This window comes from Harpia harpyja, chromosome Z (genome assembly GCF_026419915.1).
Source record: "Harpia harpyja isolate bHarHar1 chromosome Z, bHarHar1 primary haplotype, whole genome shotgun sequence".
Classification (NCBI taxonomy): domain Eukaryota; kingdom Metazoa; phylum Chordata; class Aves; order Accipitriformes; family Accipitridae; genus Harpia; species Harpia harpyja.
The window spans coordinates 103,586,904-103,610,535 of record NC_068969.1 but is presented as its reverse complement, the minus strand read 5'-3'; the positions used below and the strand labels follow the sequence as shown (position 1 = coordinate 103,610,535).

Sequence of the window (23,632 nt, the reverse complement as noted above, 5' to 3'; positions counted from 1 at the left end):
GCTTCCCCCGCCGCGCGGGCCCGGCGGGCGGGAGGCGGGGCTCAAGGCACGCAGGTGGGGGCGCGTGCTAGCGGGCTGCGTTAGCGGCCGTTGTGAGGGGCTGGGTCCCCTCAGCCGGGCTGCCTCGGGTCCCCCTGCCCCAGAGGGACACCTCCCGTGTCCCCTCACGGCCTTCCGCCCAGCCTCCTCCTGTGCCGACGGCTCGTCAAATAAAGCCAGTTGCGTCCTCTGTGGTATCTGGTGGAGGCGAGAGTTGGTAGCTAAGCGGCCTGTGGAAATGCTGAGGTGGCAGCTCCCTGAGGTGCCTCGCGGGGAAGCGGGCTTGCCACCTTGTTTGAGGAAGCACACTTGTCTGAGGAAAAGGATTTTGAAAGAAAAAAACACAACAGGTTCTTTGTTTTAAAAGCACTAAATACTGCATCTTGGGAGGACCTGATGAGAAACATGTAATTTGAGAGGTCCATCTCTTATTCATGACTGTTCTAGTCTTTATTACATTTATCGCACTGTCTGAGGAAGCGCAGAAAAAGGCAACATGGTGAAAGCAGCAGGCTTGGGAAAAGACCTGTGAAACAGCACTGTGAGTGTGCGTGTCTGCATTTTGCAAGTCCAGGTTAAAAAAAAAAAATCGATCCTGTGTTACTTTTTAGTATTGTAAGCAAACTAAAAAAAGGGGGGATGGTTACATCATTATTAATAACTGCCTTTTCAGGTATTGACTTTCACAGACAGTACTTCTGCACTGAAAGCCTCGTTTACGCACGTTTTTCTCATTACTCACCTTGTGCTCGTTCTTTCGCTGGTGGAAGTCACGGCCTCTCCTTGTGAGGAGGGATTGAAGCAGCAGCTTTTACCTGTCAGTGCAGCACCCTTCTACACTGCTCTGCTAGGAGAGCCTTAAGAAATGAGAATAGCTAAAGCCATTCAGCCCTTCCCTACTCTTGTATAACAATACAAAAGCTCCATCCAGTCTTTACTGACAGGTAGGAGGATTTTCTACCTACTGATTAGCTTAGCCTTGAGGGAAACTACCACAAATCAGATTACCAGGAGAGTAATTAAACATAACTAATTCCCTTGCTAACCAGCAAATGCCTCATTCTGTATAACTATTAACTTTTGGATTGTACAAAGCAGTAGATAATACGAGATCCTGGAGACCAAAAGGATAAGAAGAGGTTTTGAAAATTTACAGCTCTGTTCCAAATGGTATCTGTTTGATAGTTTATTTGACCATTGAGCTGCTCCTCTAGGATTCTGTGCTTCGTGTATTACCTATTTATATTGAACTGTTTTGATCCTTGAAAGGCAAACTTGAATATGGAACAGTATTTTACTCTGAGGCCATGCAATTATTATGTTATGGTCTTTTGAATTGATGCCCACAGCAAGCATTATAAGCATAAAATATGAAATACATATTTTAAAATGTAAATTCAAAACAGTAGATGATATCTTAAATGTTCTGGAAGTAGAGCTGAGGCACAGAGCAAGAAGTGATTCATCCAGGGTTCCCAGAAGGAAGTGTCTGACAGACTAGCTGAAGGGTGCACAGATCACCATGCGACACCCCATTATCTATGTGGAAAAAGTTCTAAACTTTCCATAACACATAAAATAGAGTTTGTGAAATGTCACTTACAGATCACATCTTACTTGTGAATAGGCCTACTTACTCTCCCTTACTACACCTTTTGATTTGAACATACAACTGGTACACAGGAACAAGGTACAAGTATCTGTCAAATGACACGTATTTTGAAATATATTCACAGTTTGTGACATGACATGTCTTCACGCCCCATCTTCAGTGACTTCAGACCAATCTACCCAGTGCATTAAGGGATAGATTTGTTCATACAGAATTAAATTAATAAGCACAGGCATTTTAGCCTGGTATTCCTACAGGATACAAGTATGGAGCACAGGTGAATTCCCACTGTAGTAACTCTTTAGGCCCTTGGCTAACCATGACCAACTTCATTCTGGGCAGAGAGTACTTAAAAATTCCTTATGGAAATGGACACCTCAATACTGCCTGCAGTAAGGAAAACTCTTCAGAGCAATGCACATTTTAGATACCAAGGAGTTATAATACATGAGGTAAATTTCAAGACACAAATCCGTAGAAAACCGGGCATCCTTAGCTCTACATTCTTCAAATTATACAGTGGACTTAAAAAAAACCCCTGTGTAATAAAATAATTTATTCTGTGTTAGAAAACAATGTAACTGGAAAGTTTTGTATGTAAACACTAAATTAGGAAATTTCTAAGTTATTACACTAGCTGCAAAACTGGCAATGCATGACTGTACCAGCCAGCAGTTTTACATAAGAAGGTCTCCAAATGTAGCCTTTTTTCATCCAAAGGAATTTACGTATGGCTTCTAGAGCAGTTACAGTGTGGGACAGCTGTTCATTTCTACTCCTTATTGAAGTCTGTGAGTAATGCCTTCTTGTGATCATTTAATTAATCACCATTTATATAATTAATCCAATCATTCACATTCTCTAAACTTTCTTTATATGCCCCTACGCACTACTGATACCTGAAAATGACAGTGCTGTCTTTCTGTTGAAAATGTTAATGCTGTCAGTGTTGGCTGCATTCACAGAGGAGATTAACAGACCATCACGGTAACATTTCACAAAACTGAGCCCTCAGATTTTGAGCGCAGCTGACCACAGCTGTCAATTCTGATTATCCAGAGGAAAACTCCAGACTAATGCTTAGAGAACACGTCACTCATGCAGCACGTCAGAATCTTACAAGGCAGGTAGATGAACACATTAGCAGGTGTAGTCTGATTGAATTTCTGATCCCAGATTCTACCCATGTGTGCTTCCATTTTGCTTGCAACGTATGTACCCTCATCAGTGATTACATAGTTGGGTCATACAATTGCTTCATAAATTCCAAAACAGAGGAGAATACTTCAGAAAAAGCAAAATAAATGCAGTTATTCTTACAAATGCAAACTGCTGAAAATTTTTCACACAAAACCAATGGGAAGGGTCAAGCTTTCTTGTCTACACGTTCATTAGAATATGTTTCAATTAACAGAAATTTACTTTTCTACTTTTCTTCCCACTCTTTGCTTATGCAAAGCAAACTACACTGTCCTGAAGTGGACTAACACAACTGACTTCACCATTTCAGAAGCAATTTGAATATGCTTAAACAGCTGCAGACACATTGTTTTGTAAGAGTAACTTCAGTGTTTGTGCAAGATGACTCAGGAATCTGAACCCCACTTCCCAGACAGACAACTGCTGTAGAACAGGCAATGTATGCTTATTCTAGATTCTCCTGCCAGCATGCCCCAGTGGTAGGTTCTCTAAAACCCAGGTAGGGAAAAGAGGATGCTCTTTCCTTCCCTGACCATGTCATACTGGCTGTCAGCAGCATTGAAAGCGGTATCAACTGTGCTAAAGGTTTTCCCTGTATTCATTCATTCAACAGAGACATTACCAAACTCTTAACTTCATACAGTCTGCCAAAACTAATTCAGAGGTCACTAAAGATCATGATGTAAAAACCTGAGTGACAAGATTTAGGCAGACACAAACACCTCCAGAACATAAGCCACTTTTAGGCTATTCCATCCAAGTACATTTTGCTAGAAACTCATAATCTTAGTGGCAGATACCTGCATATGTATCCTTATAAGAGGAATTGTTAGTTTTCCCTCCTTTTGAAAATTATTACTGTACTAGTATGTAAGAGCTTCCAGCTCTGCAGCCCTTGCGTATATCAATTAATCACTGGGATTTGTTAGAAATAAGTAAGTAACACTCATCTGAAAAAAAACATGGAAGAACAGTTTGCTCCACAAACAGCAAAATTAATGATGTCTACTTTCATATGGATTTGGATCATATCCCTACACCCATCTTCAGGACACAGTAATCCCAGGTATCCATCCTGCCATGGTTTCTTTCTCCTCCCTCCCAGCAAATGCTGCAGCTTGTTCAGAAGCAGGAACGCACCACTCAGCCCCACAAGCTTCACAGAAAATACCAAGCTTACTCCGAAACTTTTTCCTCAAAGGATACCTTCCTCCAAGTTCTGTCACTTAACAGTTGCCAATTTGCACGAAGAACTTAAATCGTCTTTGAGCTTTCTACCTCCCATGCAATTTTTCTGAAACTGAACAGTGGGCTGTAAGTGGGCCTGACAGATGGACAGAGTACGCAACAGTTTAAATCTTGTTTCCTTAGGAAAACAGGGTTGGAAGGAACTGTCTGTAGGAAGCTCTAACTCGGACACAAAATAAGACTAGTTAGATGGAAATTAAAGCTGTAAGGAAGTTGTTTATTGCTCAGGCATAGCAATCATTGCTCTGGCTGTCATAAAATGACAATCTTCACATTTTTAAAACCAAGTTAATATATTACATATTAGCATACTTTCAGTCTTGAGAAACAATGAATTTTAGTGCAATGAGACTGAGTAGAATAAATAACTAGGATCTCAGGAGTAAAAAATCATATCATAAATATATCTGGACAGACACCTATTTATACGTCATCTATTACCACAGTATCCAAACTCTTCAAAACAGTTAAACATCTCTTCCTCCTCAGCTTTTAGGAGATGTAGCTTCATGTTTGAGAGTGTGTGTGTGTGTGTGTGTGTGCATGAGCATGTGTGTTTGCGTGTGTACTTGTGTATACATGTAACAATCCTAGGAAGAGGCAGATCAAAGGAGAGTTTATTTGTGAATGATCATAAGCCTTGTTCCTTATGCTGTGGGAGCAAATGGCAAAATTTAAGTCCTGTGTCTGCAGAAGTTCTGTTGCACCTGCCCTGGAACGCTCCTTCATCTGACAAGGATTTTACAGCTGTAGTAGAATTTAGAGGGATATCGTGACACTCAGGTGCTTAAATCCTGTTTCATGGAAGGCTTTGATTATCAGGACAGACTTTGAAATCAAACTCTGCATTCAGTGCATAGCCAGCTGAACTCCAGGGCAAAGTTATCACCATGACCTGTTGCTAAATACAGAGGGCTGCTGTGTTCTACAACTGCTGAAGTTGCTATAACATGGAGCTTTGTTCCCGAGTATGAGTTGCAGCAATGAAATATGAAGGTCAGTGATGCAAATACTGTTGTGGTCAGGAGCAAGGCCGATAGAAAAGGACACAATGTACAGGTAGTTATGGAAAGACATTACTGGCAGACTGAAGAGTCCAATCAGTGCTTCAGTATTTGACACAGATGCTCTCTTGTGAAGCCGTCCCCTTTTCCTGAAGGCAAAAACCCAGTCCCACTTAAGCTTACTGTCATCCAGATGCTAAATCAATGTCAGACAAGTGCTAATTTTGGCAGGCTATTTAGGATTCAGCATAATCCAGATGCTAGTCCAGTTTCACCTGGATGCTAATCTTGACAGGGCACTGAGAATTCAGGAAGAAGCTGGTATTCTTCCAACTTCATACTTATGTTCAGACGGGAAAAATAAATTGTAATTTGACTCCTCAGGTGTGATGCAGCTTTTAAGATTGAAAAATTGTTACAAATACCTTAATTAAAAGGACTTCAGGTATTTCAGAACATTGTTTCAGCTCTGAGGATGACAAAGAAATAGTATTTGGTAATCAACAATATACAAGGCAACAGAGAGTTGCAGCAGAATGATTACAGGCATATTTTCTTTCTCTTTTGACAGAATGAATAGAAAATACAGAGCATAAATGGTGTCTGTACTGTGCACGGGCTTATGAATGATCCAGTAACTCTTAATTCATAGGTGGCATTAGAGAGAATTGATTTTTCTAATTCCTCATGAGAATGGTTAGGTCAAAGGCAGTAGTTTGTGGAATCACTTTTACAGAGTGAGTGGGTCTTTGGCACTGCTGGGATTATTGCACACATTAGGATGTGTAACATATTAATCTATTTCAAGGAATGATGCTGTTCAGGGATAGCTACAGCTAAGGCAGAAGTAATCTCAGATAATCTCACACATTTAAGAGAAATTTTTATGCAGATATCCAGCTATACTGTGCGTTTATTTGCGTATATTGAATGGACAATTAATAGTGCAGGTGCTTGTTTTGTGCAACTGAAGAGGTGTTCATGAGTGCAAGTGGATATACTTATAGATTTTAAAGCTCATATGCCCCTAGAACAGCCTTGCAGTTCCTCATGGTGAATTCTCCTGGTGCTTATGGCTGTAAAGGCGGATCATGGTTCTTTGCCCTTTAACAGAATTCTATAACCAGTATGCAACTCCAGATATTTTCAAAACAAAGAGAAAAAAAAACCTTGTTATGAATGCTGGTTTCATAGGCCTTGGTCACGCTAAACTGCCACCCCCAATTCTGCTTGTATGTACTTAAAAACAGGGTACTGAATGTTACCACACAATTTTAAATAAATGTTTTTTCAGTGAAGCCTGATTTAAAGCTTTCCAAATGTATCTTTTAAAAAACAGATGAAAAGTAACAAGTATCTCTTCACATACATTATTAGTTCATGGTTATGTGCTTTTATCCATCAATATGATGAATAAACATCTATTCCCTATAAAATTCCTTACTTCAATAATGCATCTAAATATATTTAATTCTAAAATCTGAAGCCTTGGTAACACTTCTTGAATATTGGAAGCCATTGTGTCATTGCCATCCCAGTGCAAAGCAGGCTGACTAGAATCCTCAAAAGTGCATCTGAAGTTCTTTCTCAATGTATTAAACTTAAGCTGTCCTTAAAATTAATCTTTGCTTAAAACTCATAAAGCAAAATGCATCTGATTTCCTCCCTCCTGGGACTAATGCGTCAGCTTAGACATTTTGGGAAGATGAGTTCCCAGCCATGCTGTTGTAACCTCTGGTAGGTGTCAGGAGCAAACTATGGACTGCCTGTGGTTCCATCTAGAATGATCTGAAAAAGAATTTGAAAAAATCCTGCTTATTTGAGCATATTCATGTTTTGAAACAATCCGGCATTTCATAATACCAAAGCACTAGGTTAGAGTTTGCATATGATCAGTTCCTGGTTTAGGTAAATATCTAACTAGATAACACAGGATTATTCACAAATATTTGAGCATGTGAATAGTGAATGAAGCCGGTGACCCCTCATGTCAATAAAGACAAGCACATAAGCACTAAGGATTCAGATGTCTAGATAGGACAATGTGTCTGGGATGCAAATCATCTCACTCTATACGGGGAACACTGTCTTAACACTTCGTAATAGATGCTCAGTAAACTGTGAGAAAACCAGCATATCTTTAAACAGCTCATTGGTCATGATAAAGTACCCAGGGGTGTTTTTGGTGTGTAATCCCTATGACTTTGACTCATCTGCAAAAAAGCAGATATAGCTGACTAATGCCAGACATGTAACTCAGTATCTGTTTAAAAATTGCTGCTACCATCTGGCCCCAGCTAAATACTTACTAAAAGTTTCAAACCTCTTACAGGTGAAATGAAAGGTCTATCTTGTCAGAACACTAATCTGATTCCCCCCCCCCCCTTTCCTAATATGTCAGCATTTAAAGCCAATCAGAGAGTTGTCTCTTCTTCTCTGCTTTAGATGTTACTGATATCTGCTGCAAAGAATACAGAAACTTGGACTCCAACAAAGAAGTTAATTCTTAACTTTTCCTCAGTTTTAATCACTATCAGGTATGGGAGTGTGTGTTTGAGATTTATGATTTGGAATCCTTAACAATTGGAAAGAATTTAAATTAAACTGACAAGAAACATCAAGCAAAGATAGCAGTTCTTCAGGAGTTCCTGTGGTGTTGCTGAACAGTAGTTCCTTTAAGAACTTTAGAAGTATTTTACTTAAAAATAAAAAAAGCTCTTGTAACATTTTAAATGTTAACACCAACAGATGACAGTCCTAATGAGGCCAACATGGGAGGTATGTGTATAGTGGACCAGAAAAGGTCTGTAAAGTAGAACAAAGGCTGCACTTCTGTGATATACTGTCTAGCTCTCAACACCAGTAGTCTCCAAAATCCATGCAATTCTTGGTGGACCCATACAGGACACACTACATCTTCGCACACTATGGTTTTCTCTTAAGGTCTATGGCTACATACAAGAGAGACTTCTTGGGACTTACCTAGTCCTAGACTCCAACATCTTTGAATTCACCCTAACAGCTTCTAAAAGAAAATTCCATGCCAGGAAAGAGAGGACACCTCGATCAAAAGAGAGGATCCCTCAATCAGGATGAAGTTAGAAGATTTAAGAGAATTATTGGTGAGGTGTGGTGTAAGAAACAATGCATAAAACATTTCTTTGCCTAGTGACACCATCGTCCTTGTCCCTCACATGTACTTTTCCAGCTTCTCTGTTCTCCCTTAGGGATACAAATAAATAAATTCCTGCAAAATCAGGAAAGGGAAAAGGATGGAAATCATAGGAACCATGCTACCTGTAGCCCCATGCTGTTCTACTACTACAACTGGCATTTCATACTCCCCTGTGAAAGAAATGCCTCATGTCTCTCGAGGCATAACAGTTCTTTCTATATACTAATGGGGTTACGCACTTTAAGAACCTTCCACTATTTCTGATGACCATGATGGACCCATTTCTAAATGTAAACAAAATGCATTCCTTTGGAGCAAGGACAGAATCTCCTTATGGCTATGAAGAAGACACGGAAAAACTCTCTTAGAAGTGTCAGAAACAAGAGTAACATTTTCAGAGACATCTTGGTCACTTATGGGTCTAAGCAGTGACTTCCAATCACCTGCTACCACTGGCAAGCTTAGGTGTTGGGGCTCTAACAGATCCATGTTGTGGCAGGATGGTTTTTTGAAGCTGACACGGGTACCTTGTTTGTTTGTGCTGCCAAGTGGAAAGAGATGGGCACCCTGCAAGAGTTGCACAGTGTCTACGTTAGAGAACTGTCTATCCAATAACTACACATGGAATTTATGCATATTAGCAGTGCAACTCAATAATCCCATGTGCTGAATTTGTAACTGCCTGTAGTCAAGGTCCTTAAAAAACAGGAGTCAGAGGACTTTGCACAGACACCTGGCACAGGTCTGCGAACACACTGGAAAGCCCCAAATTGATGGTTGAGATCTATTAGCAAAGCAGGAGGAGGTAGTGGCAACAGTCTGACATTATGATACTCATTGCAGAACAAGACCCGGACACAGACTGATAGGGTGCTAAGTCCTCTTTATCCACAGGGGTCAGGAACAATTCATTGTCTACCAGAAGTCGGTGCTCCCATACTAGGCTATTCTATATGTCTGGCTAAGGGTAATTCTCTGTTCTGTTTGTTGAAGCAGATCTACCACACAGCAAAGAATGTAAGGTTTCCAAGTCCAAGGAGAGGGAAAACTAAAGGGGAGAGTCATGGAACTGTCTCGGGCCAGTGGCATTTCCCTCAGAAGGGAGCACTCTTGGTCCAATCACTCACACATTGTCATATCAGCATTTTTCATTGTTTTATTTGTTAGAGTATTTAGTGAGAAAATTTTTCATACATGTACTAAAGAATTCTGCTGATATGTCCTCACCTAAATATAACAGACAACTGGAGGCAAACACAGTTACAATACTTAGCAGAGAAATGAACTAGCAATGAAAGAAATGGAAGAAGAGATTTGCTTGACTTTGGTCAGCCTAGAAGTTTGCTGTCTAGTCTAAATTCATCTCCTCAGCTCACTCTGTATTCAGTGGGAAAAGATAAATACTTCCCAGAGTTATTGATCTTACCCACTCTCAAAATCTGCTTAAAGATGAATTGTTCTGTTTCTCTGCACTTAGATTTACAGAGCAACTTGTTGGTAAAAATATCCAAGCTGTAACTGGTAAAATATTATCTGATAATAGGAGCAGGTGCAACAACTTATTCTTTATGGACTTTATGAAAATAGTATGCCTGCTTGAAAGTAAAGCAATTAAGAATTTAAAAAATGCTGGAGTAAATGTCTATACTGAATTTGCAAAATGGTAGAAATACCTCTACTACCTTATACAGCGTCCTTATTCTTCATTAACATCCTGTTAATGAAGAATTCTGTGTAAAAAATTCTTACAAAAATGTCTTGCAAACATAGGATCACTTTAGTGTTCATAACACTTTACTTACTGCATATATCATTTGCTTTCTTCCTCAGTCTCTAGCACTAAAGATAATTCTTATCAATTTTTTCATGTCTTTTACAGTGTCATGAAATATATATCATAATCTAGGGAACTGTGTTATTTCAGTTTAACAAGAAGGAAATTGCCTGTATTAAGAAAAGAAAGAACTATCATTGATTTTTTTTTAGACAAAACAGGTAGAATGGAAGGAAATAAAATGCAGGCATACTTTCTAACTATTTATTGTAATGAAGCAGTCACTGAGAACTTAGCTTCTTAACATGTATGTGGTCTTAAGGAGAGGTAATCTCTGAAACAGAGTTACACCAATAAAAAGAAGACGACTTATTCATGCACATCCTTCAAAGAAAATGAACACATGAAAATGAAAGATTTAAACAAATGCTCTTAAATATGCAGGATCTAATCTCTTGCATCCAAATGGATGTTTCTATGCTGATATTTAAAACTGACCTCACCCTGTTCTAAACCCATGAGGTATATTTTTCTTTCTGTTTTGGAAATGGGAGTTTCAGGGATAGGCATGTGTAAGAGGTGAATGTCTGCATGTAAAGTGGGACTTGAATACCAATAACTGACATGTATGCAAAATTAAAACCTCGTGGCTCTAAGAATAATAGAAGAGATTAAGATAAGCAGGAAATGCTAGAAGTCATCGAAAAAGCAGTTGAAAGGGATTGTTAGGATTGCTGTCAGTAACTGGACATAAATGAAGGACAGACGCTTAAACTAAAAGGTCAAGAAAAAACAGCACCTGACACTCATATCTCAGAATCTGTTTGCTGGCTGCCATCTGAATATTTGTATCAGAAGTCTCTGCAAATCAAAATAAATATTTAACTTGTAAATCTGTGCTCCTACACTGCTTTGACATTCCCTTTCCCCTCTTTTTCTTTTTCCCTAAAAGAACAAAGAATTCTTATCAATAATTCTGGAAAGGAATCAAGCTCCATCCAGAGTTTCCAAGTTACCAGTAACTCTTTGTAAAGTCAACAGAGACTATTTAGGAATTACAGAGGGAATTTTTTATTATCTGGGAGCAATCCAGGGAGTTCTCACAGCTAACAATTTTCCCATTTCCTAAACAGAAAAAAGGTATTTGTGAGAAAATGCTGTGTAAGAGCATCATGCTTTGCTTGTAGCACTGAATGCTACTGAAATGCAGTTAAACAACACTTAATAATGGGAACAAGCATTGTAAACTGCAATCTATTTGCCTAAAGGGGAAAAAAAGACTTGTTTCCTTAAGGAAACAGTCACTTGTAGCTGTTACTCATACATGACTTAATTCTTGTTGAATAGTTGTTAAAAGGAAGAGTTTACAATATAAGGACAGTATGTTGCTCAGTTGCAGAGGGAAACTAATGCCATGAGCAACAACTCAAACATGCCCGCTGCAGTCCTTCTATTAGAAAATTGAATGTAATTGGCAGCTCCTGTATCCACTGTAGCAGTTTGGCACAAGCAAGTGAATTCGCCCAGGAAATGTGACTTGTCTTTTGCTAAGATAGAAGAGCTTTTAAGTCTGACAGCTGTTTCTACCTTGCTTTCTGCAAATGTGATCCCAGCCTTGTTGTGAGCTATATTAACAGCTTCTAGAGAAGGATTAAGTCAGCAGCTTGCCCCTTATATCTTGTTTTAGTTGCATTCTTCCCTTTGAGGAGCCTACATTTTTGTGATGTTGAAGAAGGCTGGCAAACCCGGTGCATAAATCTTGACCTTCAAATTTCCTAATGAGGTAGTTGTTATAGCTGATCAAGAATCAGTCTTTTAAATGAAGTTAACCACTGCATAATAAATATCTTAGTAAACACATTACAATTCAAGCCATTAGTAACTACGTAAGCGCTGATGTGAATGGACTCAACTTTCACTTACTCAAGGAACACCTAGTATCTCAATACCTCTAGTCATTTCTACTGAAATATACTGAAGAAACCTTTAGGTAAAGCTTGACAATATTAAAATTTCTTAACCCTCAGCCTTTTGTCAAAAGAGTATTCCACTGCTATAAAGATGTGTAGAAGCTTGATCTGGCAAAACCTTGCATTTTAACAGTAGTAAGTCAAAATACTAAAAGGAATTACCATCTCCTACGTGAAAAGGGGTATCTGTAACAGATGGAAGTTATAGTCAGCGCAAAAAAAAAAAGTAGTACAATTTTCATTGCTTGCAAGAAAATACCTTGAAAGGATTACAGCATTCCCACGAAAATTTCTGCTTACCATATCCACTGCTGCTCACTTGAGTTATTTTTTCATCATCTTCATCATCACTATCACAGTTTAATGGCTCAAAAGCTATTTCTGACTCTGCATCTACTTGATTGGCATCTGGCTCTTGCTCAGCAAAGCTTCGCAATGCCACAAGGCGGTGATGTATTGCTGCATACAGGTATTCAGTGTCTTTTGAGCTTGCCTGCAGAACATAAAATGCATACAGTCCAAACTAACCAAGAAAAACCTCTGTTTTTCATAGAGAAGCTGACTGAGAAATTTTCAAAAGTAATGAAAGAGCTGTATTTTGTCCTTTTTAATCAAAGCAATCCATTTAAGAGTCACACTTAATAATCCATTTCAGAAAATAAATTTAAATACAAATAAGGTCACGTTTCTTTAAGTGGTCTGAGTTTTACAATATGTAGCTGTTGATTATTTTCCCTATAGTTACAAGAAACATAAGCTTAAAAATAATTTCCCTTGAAGAATGGCTCAGTTTGTACTGAGTACTTGATATTCCAGACAATCCCTGAGTATGATTCAAGAAGTAAGAAAGCACTGAAATGTTAATATATGTATTACATTTTGGTTTACAGAATAAATAAGAATTTTAAAACCTAACTACAAAAAATTATTTGTGATTATAAAATTTAAAGATACTACAAATTCTGCTGCTATTTTTTAACAGAAGATGAGTATCATCAAGAAGAGTATTGAGAACTAGACAAGGCAGCATTTTGCCAGTACATAAAAACTTCAAGCAGCCATGTCCTGAGTACTGTGTTCCGTTCTGGTCATCACATCTCAAGGATATAGCACAATTAAAGAAGGTAAAGAGAAGGCCACCAAAAATGATCAAGGGTGTGGTGCAGCTCCTATGAAGAGTTGAGACACTTCAAGTTTGAAGAGAAGGATAAGAAGGGGGTATAACTAAGGTTTTCAAAATTATAAAAGTGGTGGATAAACTGAATATGGTACGGCTGTTCATCAAACCACACAATAAATGCACTAGCATACGCTTAATGAAAGCAGTAGAGGATCAGCGTAAAAGAAAGTGCTTCTTCACAGAGTTGAGTAAGAACTTCTACATTTACTGTTTCAGGAGAGAGGGGGGATAGACAATATAAGCTAAAAACAGCAGGTCAGAAATATAGTAATAAAAGTTTAAAAAAAGGAATTAGAAAAATTCAGGGGCAATCATCTCACAAAATAGATAGCAAAGGAAACAAGTAGGGGTGCATGTTCTTACATCTCTAATACAACACTTATGCATGCTGGGGGTCAATGAGGTGAACAGACCATACGAAGTGGCCATGCTTGCCTGGGCTTCCTAAAAGCACTGCATTTGGGCATTGCCAGAAGTGCCAGTAGAGTACTTCTTACATTCTTATGAAGCAGATCATCTACCAGAGGGTAACTGCATATGGTCTTCTGTAGCCCAGCTCTCCACTTCTGTGCATCATGTAGAGTAATTTCTATCTGTATCGCTTGGCAATAGGAATAAATACGTGTTGTTTGGATTGGAATGACACCTTTCAATGTGTACAGGTGGAAAAGCATGCGAATTGGGAAGCAGCAGCATATCAGGGTTGCCTTCTGTGCCACCCAGACTTGCAGAAGCAAACCATTCTCTCCCTACAGCCGGGCAGAGAAGAAAGCAATTCAGAGTTGTTGAGATGTCTCAACTGCAAACTGCAGTTCTCAGTGGACAAATCTGAGTTCTGAAGATAACAGGGCTTTTCAGGAAATGCAGGGTCATAAATATGAAAAAGGCAGCTATTCAGTCTGATCATTTCTATCTGTAGCTTTTTACTTATTCATTCAAGAGCCAGAGTTCCTTTGTCACTTTAATCTAGTATGAACTCTGGCTTCTGCCAAGAGGGGTGGACTCGCCTCCATACATCCTCTGACCCTTCATTTCTACCCTCTCCATTGTGCCAGTACCACCATTAGGGCAATCACAGGGTGAATAGAATCAAGCTGAAAAACAAAATTAGCAAAAACAAAAAAACCCCACCCAGATCAGTTCTCTGATCTGCCTCACTCATAGCTGTATGAATTCCAATGCCACCAAAAGCGAGGAGGGAGAAACAAGCATGGGGGAGCAGGCAGGGTCAGCCCTCTGCGCAAACCTGGGTGAGTACTGTAGGACCAACCTAATGGAGTCTTGTGGACTGCCTACTTTGTAGTCAGCATCATATGACTCTTCTCCCTTACTCATGAGAAGCCCTTTGGATAACATCGCTGAACCAAATGTATCAATCATTCGTGTGACATGGGAAAACCAAATTTAAATGGCAGTTAAAAATATCTGCTGGTGCCTTGGAGGAGTGGGCTCCACTGACTACTAGACCAGCCTAGTCTTACATGCCAAGGCTCTGGCGATGCCTGCTGGGTGTCTCACTCATTGACCCATCTGCCTTCCACACTCAAGAGTCTCAGTGTTAGTTTGGCTGGATACTAGCTATAGGGAAGGATACCAGCCGCTTCAGTGACGACTGTAGAAGTAGCTTCCTGCAACCCTTGCCACACACATACAGCTGTCATGTACCTTGGTTTCCTAATACATGTCTTTTTTTACTGTCCAGAAGTGCCATGACAGAATTTAAGGAATGTTTACATTTACATACACTAGAAAAACTGTGCAGCATATCTGGCAATCTAGAACATTTCTAATTCTCACAGGCAGACCAGCTGTGCAGCACAGCCATAGATAGGTCAATAACTGTTTGCAAGTGACAGACTTACAGTGCTTGCATATAAGGTGCATGGTGCTTTGCTTGTGTATGACATGTGACAGTTCCTGGAAGTGGTGAGTTATTTTTCTTGCCCAGGAGGCTGAACGCTTCCCAGAAAGGTCTACTGGGGAAACCGGAGACATCCTTAAACTCAGGTGGATGCTCTCACTTCCTAACCTAGGACATATGTGCTATTTATTTGCAAGTTAAGTCCACCACACTTCCATCTTCAACTTACCAGCCCTTGCTAGAGAAAACCTGGCTTCCCAAGACTATTGTCTTACATAAGGTGACATTGCAAAATCTATGTTCTCCTCAACTGAGAAATGGAGGTCCTACACTGGATGGATTCCTGCAAGCACTGTGTCGAGAACCATGGCAGAAAGCTGCTGCCTTGTACCAAAGTAATTTACGAATATGTAACTACCTGTGTAGAAAATACAGTGTTGCTTCTGTAAGAAACAGCAGTTGCTGCATATGACTGGAATGATATCCGTTCCATCAGTGGTAGGTGAACCACAGTCTGGAAATGTCTGCCCTAAGGCCATATCCCATCTTCACACCTTTTTTTTGAAATACCAAGGGATGGCACTTTCTAACTCATTTCATAATAAAAGCCATGTAACAGCTAAGCTAAGCATAGCCTGACAGAGCATAAAAGGCCATTTGCTAAAACCAAAGCCTCAGCAAGTCTTCACAATCCTAGATGAAATGGGGATTTGGTTGGGGTTTTTCTCTCTTGCTTACCTGAATTAGAAATACCTGAACAGAGTGGTCCTCTTGGTCTGTTGCAGTAAAGCACAGGCTCTTCCTGTTTGCTCTTTTTATAACCATTTGATCCCAGAGTCGGGTGTTGAGAATCAGTCTCAAGCTGCCTTGATTTCGCATAACTAAAATAAGAAGGTTTATATAAGGCATTGGAACCATCTCCATTTTTACTGCAGCAGTTTTCTCTAGCACTTGTACACAACTAATATTTTCATGAGTTATTCTTTTTAATTAGGTCTAAAACCTGACATGATGAGATAACTATTTTTTAAAATACCAAAATATATTAGTTTCTTTCAATACATCTGGCATACAAAGCAAATCATCTGCTGAAACTGTGCAATACAGTACAAAAATGACAGCACAGTAAAAACAACATTTTAGAAGTGACTTGAAACAGTCACTTGGAAAATCCTGGAAAAGCAGAACCAAAAAAGAGGAAACTGTCAGACTGGTGACTGAGCTAAAGATACACTGCAGCAGAATTACACAGAACCTAACAACATATGCAAGCGTGAGTGTACAAACAGTGAAAAATGCCCAGTGCCTCAGTCCGTAACACAGCTAACTTTATCAGGCAATGTTAAAAAGATGGTCAGCAACTTGACTTAAATAAAACTAGCTACTCAGTTTTAAATGTTCTGAAATAAACTTATTCTGGCCAGCAATAGTACAAGTTATTTAGTGTTTTGTGTATGTGTTACTTCGTTATTTAATTCTTACTTAGCCTTGACTGCAACATTCCACATTTATTGCTGGAAGTGTCATTAAGCCTCAGGGATCCTCTGCCTCTTTCAATCCAGGTTAAAGAAAGCTTGTCAAATACAAAGAGCTTGCAGTTGATCTGAAAGAGAAATACATGATGGAAATTGCCAGCCAATGTTAATATTATTGGTTCTAAAACTATGTTTTCAAACCTTTTGATACAGCTTTTAATACATCCATATGCACGTATAGAAAGATATATAGATCTATCACCATTATTACTTAAAATGAAATGGCTCCCAGATGTGTGCTAAACTTTCTGCTAGTTATGGAAAACATTCAGCATGAATCCCAGTTTACTTTTTCAATTATTTCATCTTCATTAACTCTTCACCTGTGATATCCACTACCACAGCTGAATTTGTTGCAAGTGTTCTACAATCATTCCCTCACTCATTAGAAACATTAGGCAGACCAGGATACCAGTAGTACCACTACTAGGAGAGTACTAAGTAAAACTTTCATGTTCTGACAAGACAGAAGATTGAATCAATGATAAAATAATGTAACTTTCAATGTTAAGATTTTTAAAAACATATACATCATTGATATTTTCTGAGAAAATAACATTTTGAAGGTGAAGAATAGCAAGATACGTCCTGGCAGGCCAGAAAGATAATTGATATTTTAGATGAACTATAAAACTAACTACTTTGACAACACATTGCTTTTTTCCAAAAAAAGTTTTGTCAAAAGAAAAATCATTACCCAAATCAGTTCAAATTTTGAAGTTTTAGTTACTGCTGGTGCACTGTGTAGATGATTATAAAATACAACTGTAGAATGAAGTTCTGAAGCAGTCACTTACTAAAAGGCACTATAAAATGAACAAATATAATATGAAAAAGAAAATATCAGCCTATAGAAATAATGGGTTAGCAGTCATATCTTAAAGAAGTGAAAATTTAAAATATAAACTGAAGTTATTTTCAGATCTGTAATAGATCTAGATGATCTTTTCAACCACAAAACTGCTCACCATCAAGGCTTTATGAAATACACACCTGTAATACATTGTGTTCTGCTTCTTCTCCAGTTATAACTTCAACTTTATCTAACAGAATTTTCTCTACTGGCTTGGAAATAGAAGCAGCTGCTGATTCATTTAGTGTTGCATTCCTCAACAAAGCTGTTTCTGTAGGGGGCGGGGAAAAAAAAAAGGAAATCCTTTCTGTACGGGGAGTATTTTCAGAACAACAAAACTAGGACATAGGATGGCCTGTGACTTCAGTAAACCCTGTGGTATCTGATATTATTTAGTGCTTTTAATAAGTTTTTGGCCAAAGCAGTAAATAGAAGAGAAAAAAAAAGGCTGGAATAATGCAAAATGTCTCACCTGTTCAGACTCATTTTGAATTGAACAGGGCTCTCTGCAGTTGCAGAGGTTTGCCCCAAGGGACAACTTGCAGAAACAAGCCCTAAATAATTAGCAGTTGATTTTCAAAATGAAACTTGTCTGTCATATTGCTGTGCAGATTAATAAATAATGAAAGACACACGTCCCAGTATTCAGAATAGTAATACATATACAATGAATATTTGACAGGAACACGAAAGAACAAGATTTGAAAGGAACATTGTTACAAAATTTTGTATTTTGCATGATCTAGATAGGTTTTCCATAGGCTTTAATTTTTTTTTTTTTACTTGTAAGAATGTTCATACAAAGCAAGAGGATCCAATACATCCATTAGTAAAGAGGGCACAAAATTTGGCAAGAGGGCTCAAGATATGGGCCTACTTGGGATTCCCTCACAGCCTAGGCTTACATGGCTTGCCTAGTAGAAAAGCTCATGTTGACGCGGAAGTCACGGACACTGCACACAATCAATATGATCAAGCAGATGCCACTTTATTGCCAAGATAGCTCGGTTTATATGTTCATTCTAGTTACTGTTCATGCATAAGCAAATTAGAGATTGGTTAGCATGAGCTGTTACACCTAGTTACACCTAATGATTGGTTATAACAACACCATACACGTGCATAAACATAAGGCATAATTGGTTGTATTAACTAAAACATGAGAACTTGTCTCAGTCTAATTGGTCAAGATAAGCTGTGGAATTGAGGTTCTTTGCCAAGTTCCCTTTATCGTGGAATGCGCACCTGTGTTCTTCTAATTGGCATCTTTCTTTTTTTGTCTTCTTGTTTATTCTGTTCAAGGCCTTCTAAAGGCATCTGGAATGCTCTTACTACCGTTAGCTAAATATGTGTCCACAAGCAAAGCATCCTTGAAGTCTGCTGCCTACAAAACATCCTTGGCTCACAAATTGATCAATTCTATCGAGTCTGGATTGTTCACTATGTGCCCATTACTTTCCAAGTATCCCACAAGCTCACACCAGAGTCACAAACAACCCCCAAAATCTGTCTGTCTGGAAGTTTCAGTCCTACAATTAGGATACAAATATGGCAAAGTAATTTATATGAACAGTCACAAAATACAAGCAGCAGACAGCTTAAAACTGTAGTTCAAAAATGCGGTCCAAAAGGCATTCACAAAGTTCACCACATTTTTTTTCACGTAATAAAAAATAATAATCTGTAATAAATAATAATAATCTGTAAAACTCCATCCTTTCCTGAGTAACTTAGATCATTCATTCTGAAGTTAGTCCAGTTCAAATGTCATAAATCAAACTGTAGCTGCTTTCTGAACACGGATTTTGGCACATACTGCCAGCGTACTAGTGACTGGATGACTTGAGAATAGATGAAAATTATTGACCACCACTCATTTGACATCCTCTAAAATACAGTGAAACATAGTAACAAAGCTAACTGTACTTGTTTGCTAAGTATACTTACTTGTTTGTGGACTGACATGAAAAGGTTCTATGTACATGGATGTTATTTCTCCATTGTATGAATCAGCTCCATTACACGGCTTGGGATGCTTTTCAGGACTCTAGAAAAAAACGGGGGAAATAAGAATTCCTATTTAAATAAAATTGCTATGTTACTTCATATCAGATAGAACATTGAATCATTTAATGCATGCTAGGCTGAAGATTAGAAAATGTGGTATCTTCAGAGTAAAAACTGACCCAGATGATACAATTTCAGTCTCTAGTGGAAGTAACTTTATTATCATAAAATCAGTACATCATTCTCCCACCAGGAATAATGGCCTCTTTGTATGGATCCTGGACTAGGATTTAAATCCACTGAAGGACTTAGAGGTTTAAGTACCAGCTAATTTCCAGTTTAAGCACTTAAGCCCCAGAAGAATAGTTTAAAACTTTCAGAAACCACAAACTTAACCTCAGAAGAATTAAGAATTTCCATGACCTTCAGTTTTTGCAGATAAAGTTCCTTAGGCATATCTAAATAAATGCTTCTGGCTCCTGACAATGCTCAGTGGCCCAACTCCTACCTTATACCTAAACCCTGGTCAGAAGTCATAACCCAGACCTATGGTTGCCAAGTTTTTTCACTGGCAGATACGCATACTGTTTTCATTCTACTTCTACTAGAAACTGAATTTTAATTCCATTTTAAATGGTGCAGTCCTCAGCTTGGGAACCACCTTTTTGTCTGAGTTTCCTTCAGGACTTGACATTAAGCTGTCTCACAGCACACACAACATAGTTTAACATGGACACTATCTAGGATGGATGTTTGATTTTCCCCTCATACTAATTTCTCCCATCTCTTAACAGTTATGATGGAAATTATTAGAGCAGTATGGAGCACATTCTTTTATCTTGTATTTTAGCTGTCCCACTTTACATGGAATATAAAAAAAACCTTTTTGAGGTCAAAAAACGAGCAAAAGAGAAGTGCATACTGGTACAGGCTAGTAATTAGAGTACTTCTCTAGGATGGGGAAGATAGAGATGCCTACCCCTTCTACAGCAAATATTTAGTTATTTTCTCCTCAACAGTCATTGGAATCATATTTACTCACATCTTTAAAAGAACAGGATGACCTAAAAAGAATCAATCTCTGAAATAAATTATACTCATAAGTACATTAACTTTGATAAAAAGTCTGCCAGCATTTACTGATCTTACCAAAACTCTCTCAACCATGTTTTCTCCAAACACAAAATCAGAATTGCTGCTGTTTTGTACACTTCCATCTTCAAACAACTGACTTCTGTGGGAACAAAATAACACAAGAACGTGAGTTAGAACTATTTAGAACTTTGTAAAGAATACAAATAAGTTCACGCATTTACTTTACCACACCTTACATTAAAGACTAACAAAAAATGACCACTTAAGTAATCAGACAAAATCTTTCAAGAGCATCTGAGAATATTCTCCATGTAACATTTCACTAAAGGAACAGAGTATCACACTGTATTTCATGAAGGTTACTGAGGATGTTCCTTAAAAGTGAAGAATAAGAAGAGAAACAACATGCCAACACCTCCTTATGGAAGTGTCTTACTCCAGAAACTTTAATGCGTTACATTTCTTTCCCTGTTTCCTTTCGCTCCACCAAAAGACTACCAATGATTAACAATTATCCCTTCATGTTTGCACAGCTCTGGTGCCCTTCGGAATAATGTCCTCCCCAATGCCTTACAGGCACTCCTCGGTCATCCACCTAATGTCTTGGAAAGGCAGAGAAGCAGTGTATTCTAATGCACACACTTTCAATTCACATAAATACTGCAAAAATGTAAAGGCATGATAGCAGGTGGCTTATGATAAGGTATAACTAAAACAAGAAGAAAGATCTTCTTTCCATTTTTCAATGACCTGTTCTATAGATATACTTAAAATAAGAAGTGAAGAAAACTAAATACTTGCCATCCTTTGGTACTGGCCAGCTATAGATTGGGGATACAGATTGAGGAGAAAATTTCATACAGTAGATAAATCACTTTACATTTAGGATCTGGAGTGTGACTGGTTCTGGCAGAAGCTACATTAAAACAACACTTGTCCTTCTCCTCCTCTGTCCCTTTTTCCTTCTTAGTGTCTCAGGTTTTCCAGATAAAAAGCATCAATTTTTTTTTGCATTGCCACCCTGAGTTTAACTACTCTCAGTTAGCCTCTTACCTCTCAGGTTTTAAGAGAAGGTAGCGAATGCATTTTTAAATAGTAACACACAACTTGTAAAAAGTGTATTACTTGTGGATTACATTCAAGGACATTCTAATGTAAGTACAGTTGTGATTTGACCTGCTAATTACACAGCCACTTTAAATTTGACAGGATCCACTTTTTATAAAAGTCACTAGGAAGTCCTTGTAAACTTCTTTGTGTGGAAGTTGTTCTTGCTGCTGGTTTGCGGGGGGGTGGAGGGGTGGTTGTTAGTTTTGGGGTTTTTTTTACAAAAGGCTTATAGGTTGTTCATGCAGTGTGCCCAGGTGGCCAAGAAGGCCAATAGCGTCCTGGCCTGCATCAGAAACAGTGTGGCCAGCAGGAGCAGGGAGGTGATCGTTCCCCTGTACTTGGCACTGGTGAGGCCGCACCTCGAGTACTGTGTTCAGTTTCGGGCCCCTCACTACGGGAAAGACATGGAGGTGCTGGAGTGTGTCCAGAGAAGGGCAACCAAGTTGGTGAGGGGCCTGGAGCACAAGTCTTGTGAGGAGCGGCTGAGGGAGCTGGGTCTGTTTAGTCTGGAGAAAAGGAGGCTGAGGGGAGACCTTATCGCTCTCTACAACTACCTGAAAGGGGGTTGTAGTGAGGTGGGTGTTGGTCTCTTCTGTCAGGTGTCTGGAGATAGGACGAGAGGAAATGGCCTCAAGCTGAGGCAAGGGAGATTTAGGTTAGATATTAGGAAAAATTTCTTTACTGAAAGGGTTGTCAGACATTGGAATAGGCTGCCCAGGGAAGTGGTTGAGTCACCATCCCTGGAGGTGTTCAAAAAGCGAGTAGATGGGGTACTTCAGGACATGGTTTAGTGGGCAGGGTTGACGGTTGGACTCGATGATCTTGAAGGTCTTTTCCAACCTAAATGATTCTATGATTCTGTGCTTTCTGTAGAGCTTAATCACTGCATCTCTTGCTGGCCACAAGGCAAAACCATCCAAGTTCTTGTCTCTTCCTCTTCCAGAACGATGATTTGGCAGGAAGACAATCTGATGTTCTATCACAAACTGCATACTTCAGCACCACTTATCTGCTCTTCCAGATCATTTATCACCCTTGGGGGGGCTTAATAGCACATATGTCATGCAGAGGATATTCCTGTTAAGAAGCTGGGTTTGTTGCCAGAACTTTGGTGATTGCCTCTAAAACTTAGTTTCTGTGTTCACAACTACAGTGTGCTTGAAATCTCTTCACACAGGATGAAGGAATTCTCAAGGACAAGCTATCTCCATTTTACACTTAAAGAAAAAAATATTCCTTAACATTCTCATGCTCGATGTGTTGCTAAGACTGAGAGCAAATAAGAAAGAGAAATCAGAAAATCCATCCCTTTTCAGCCTGGAAGCCTTCCATACATGTTTTGGGCCATGAACAGGGAATCTAAAGTGTGTTTAAACTAATGAGTTTCTTATCCTTAAGAAAACTGCCCACTAAAATTGACTGAATTGTGATCAATTTGCATCCTGAAATTTTGTCTGCTGCTTCTAGGCTGCTCCGGTAGCAACTTGGGAAGGATAGCACTCTGGGAGAGCTAAAAACCAGAAACTAGAGGTTTGTCTCAAAAGAAATAATGTGGGAAATGGATTTTGATTATTTTTGGAAATGTAAGGAAAAAGTAATTGGTGCAGGATCTTTCTTCTTCCGGACAGTTAATTGGAAGTGCCAGCCTTAAAGTTGTATTAAAACCTCAATACCCTTATGTTGCTGCAGGGCAAGAACAAAGTGTGCCCGGCATGACATTGCCATGGAGATTCAAAACAGAGGCACTGAATTCAGGGAATGACCACTAACAAGGAAGAACAGGAGAAGGAGAAATGAGGATAAGATACTGGAAAGGGACTACGGAAAGGGAGTAGATCCAGGTACTGTCCTCAGAATGTCCAGAAGGGTCTGAGTAGCTGCCAGTTCCAGTGCCGGCCTTGAACCCTGGCAGTTTTCCAAGCAAATCCTTGTGCAGAGCTGAATACATGACCAGAAGCCTGAGTTTTCC

At 39.0% G+C, this 23,632-nt stretch overlaps 1 protein-coding gene and 1 long non-coding RNA gene across 3 annotated transcripts in view; one reads left to right on the top strand and one right to left on the bottom strand.

The window, feature by feature from the left end:
- Positions 1-504: 504 nt before the first annotated feature.
- Positions 505-20,973, top strand: LOC128137248 (uncharacterized). 2 transcript variants are annotated; one of them, XR_008233637.1, is made up of 3 exons: positions 505-580; positions 7,549-7,640; positions 20,882-20,973. It is a non-coding gene; the product is annotated as an uncharacterized LOC128137248 (long non-coding RNA). The 2 variants fall into 2 exon arrangements; XR_008233638.1 differs by lacking the exon at positions 20,882-20,973 and adding an exon at positions 9,275-9,336.
- RANBP3L (RAN binding protein 3 like) overlaps positions 4,296-23,632 on the bottom strand; it is a 36,010-nt gene continuing 16,673 nt past the window's right edge. The window contains exons 9-15 of the mRNA XM_052778004.1: positions 20,608-20,692; positions 19,399-19,498; positions 17,592-17,722; positions 16,546-16,666; positions 15,802-15,944; positions 12,323-12,515; positions 4,296-6,891 (exon numbers count right to left, since the gene is read on the bottom strand). Of these exons, the coding sequence (XP_052633964.1) occupies positions 6,848-6,891; positions 12,323-12,515; positions 15,802-15,944; positions 16,546-16,666; positions 17,592-17,722; positions 19,399-19,498; positions 20,608-20,692 (817 nt within the window). The 3' untranslated portion in view covers positions 4,296-6,847. The remainder of the gene's footprint in view (positions 6,892-12,322; positions 12,516-15,801; positions 15,945-16,545; positions 16,667-17,591; positions 17,723-19,398; positions 19,499-20,607; positions 20,693-23,632) is intronic.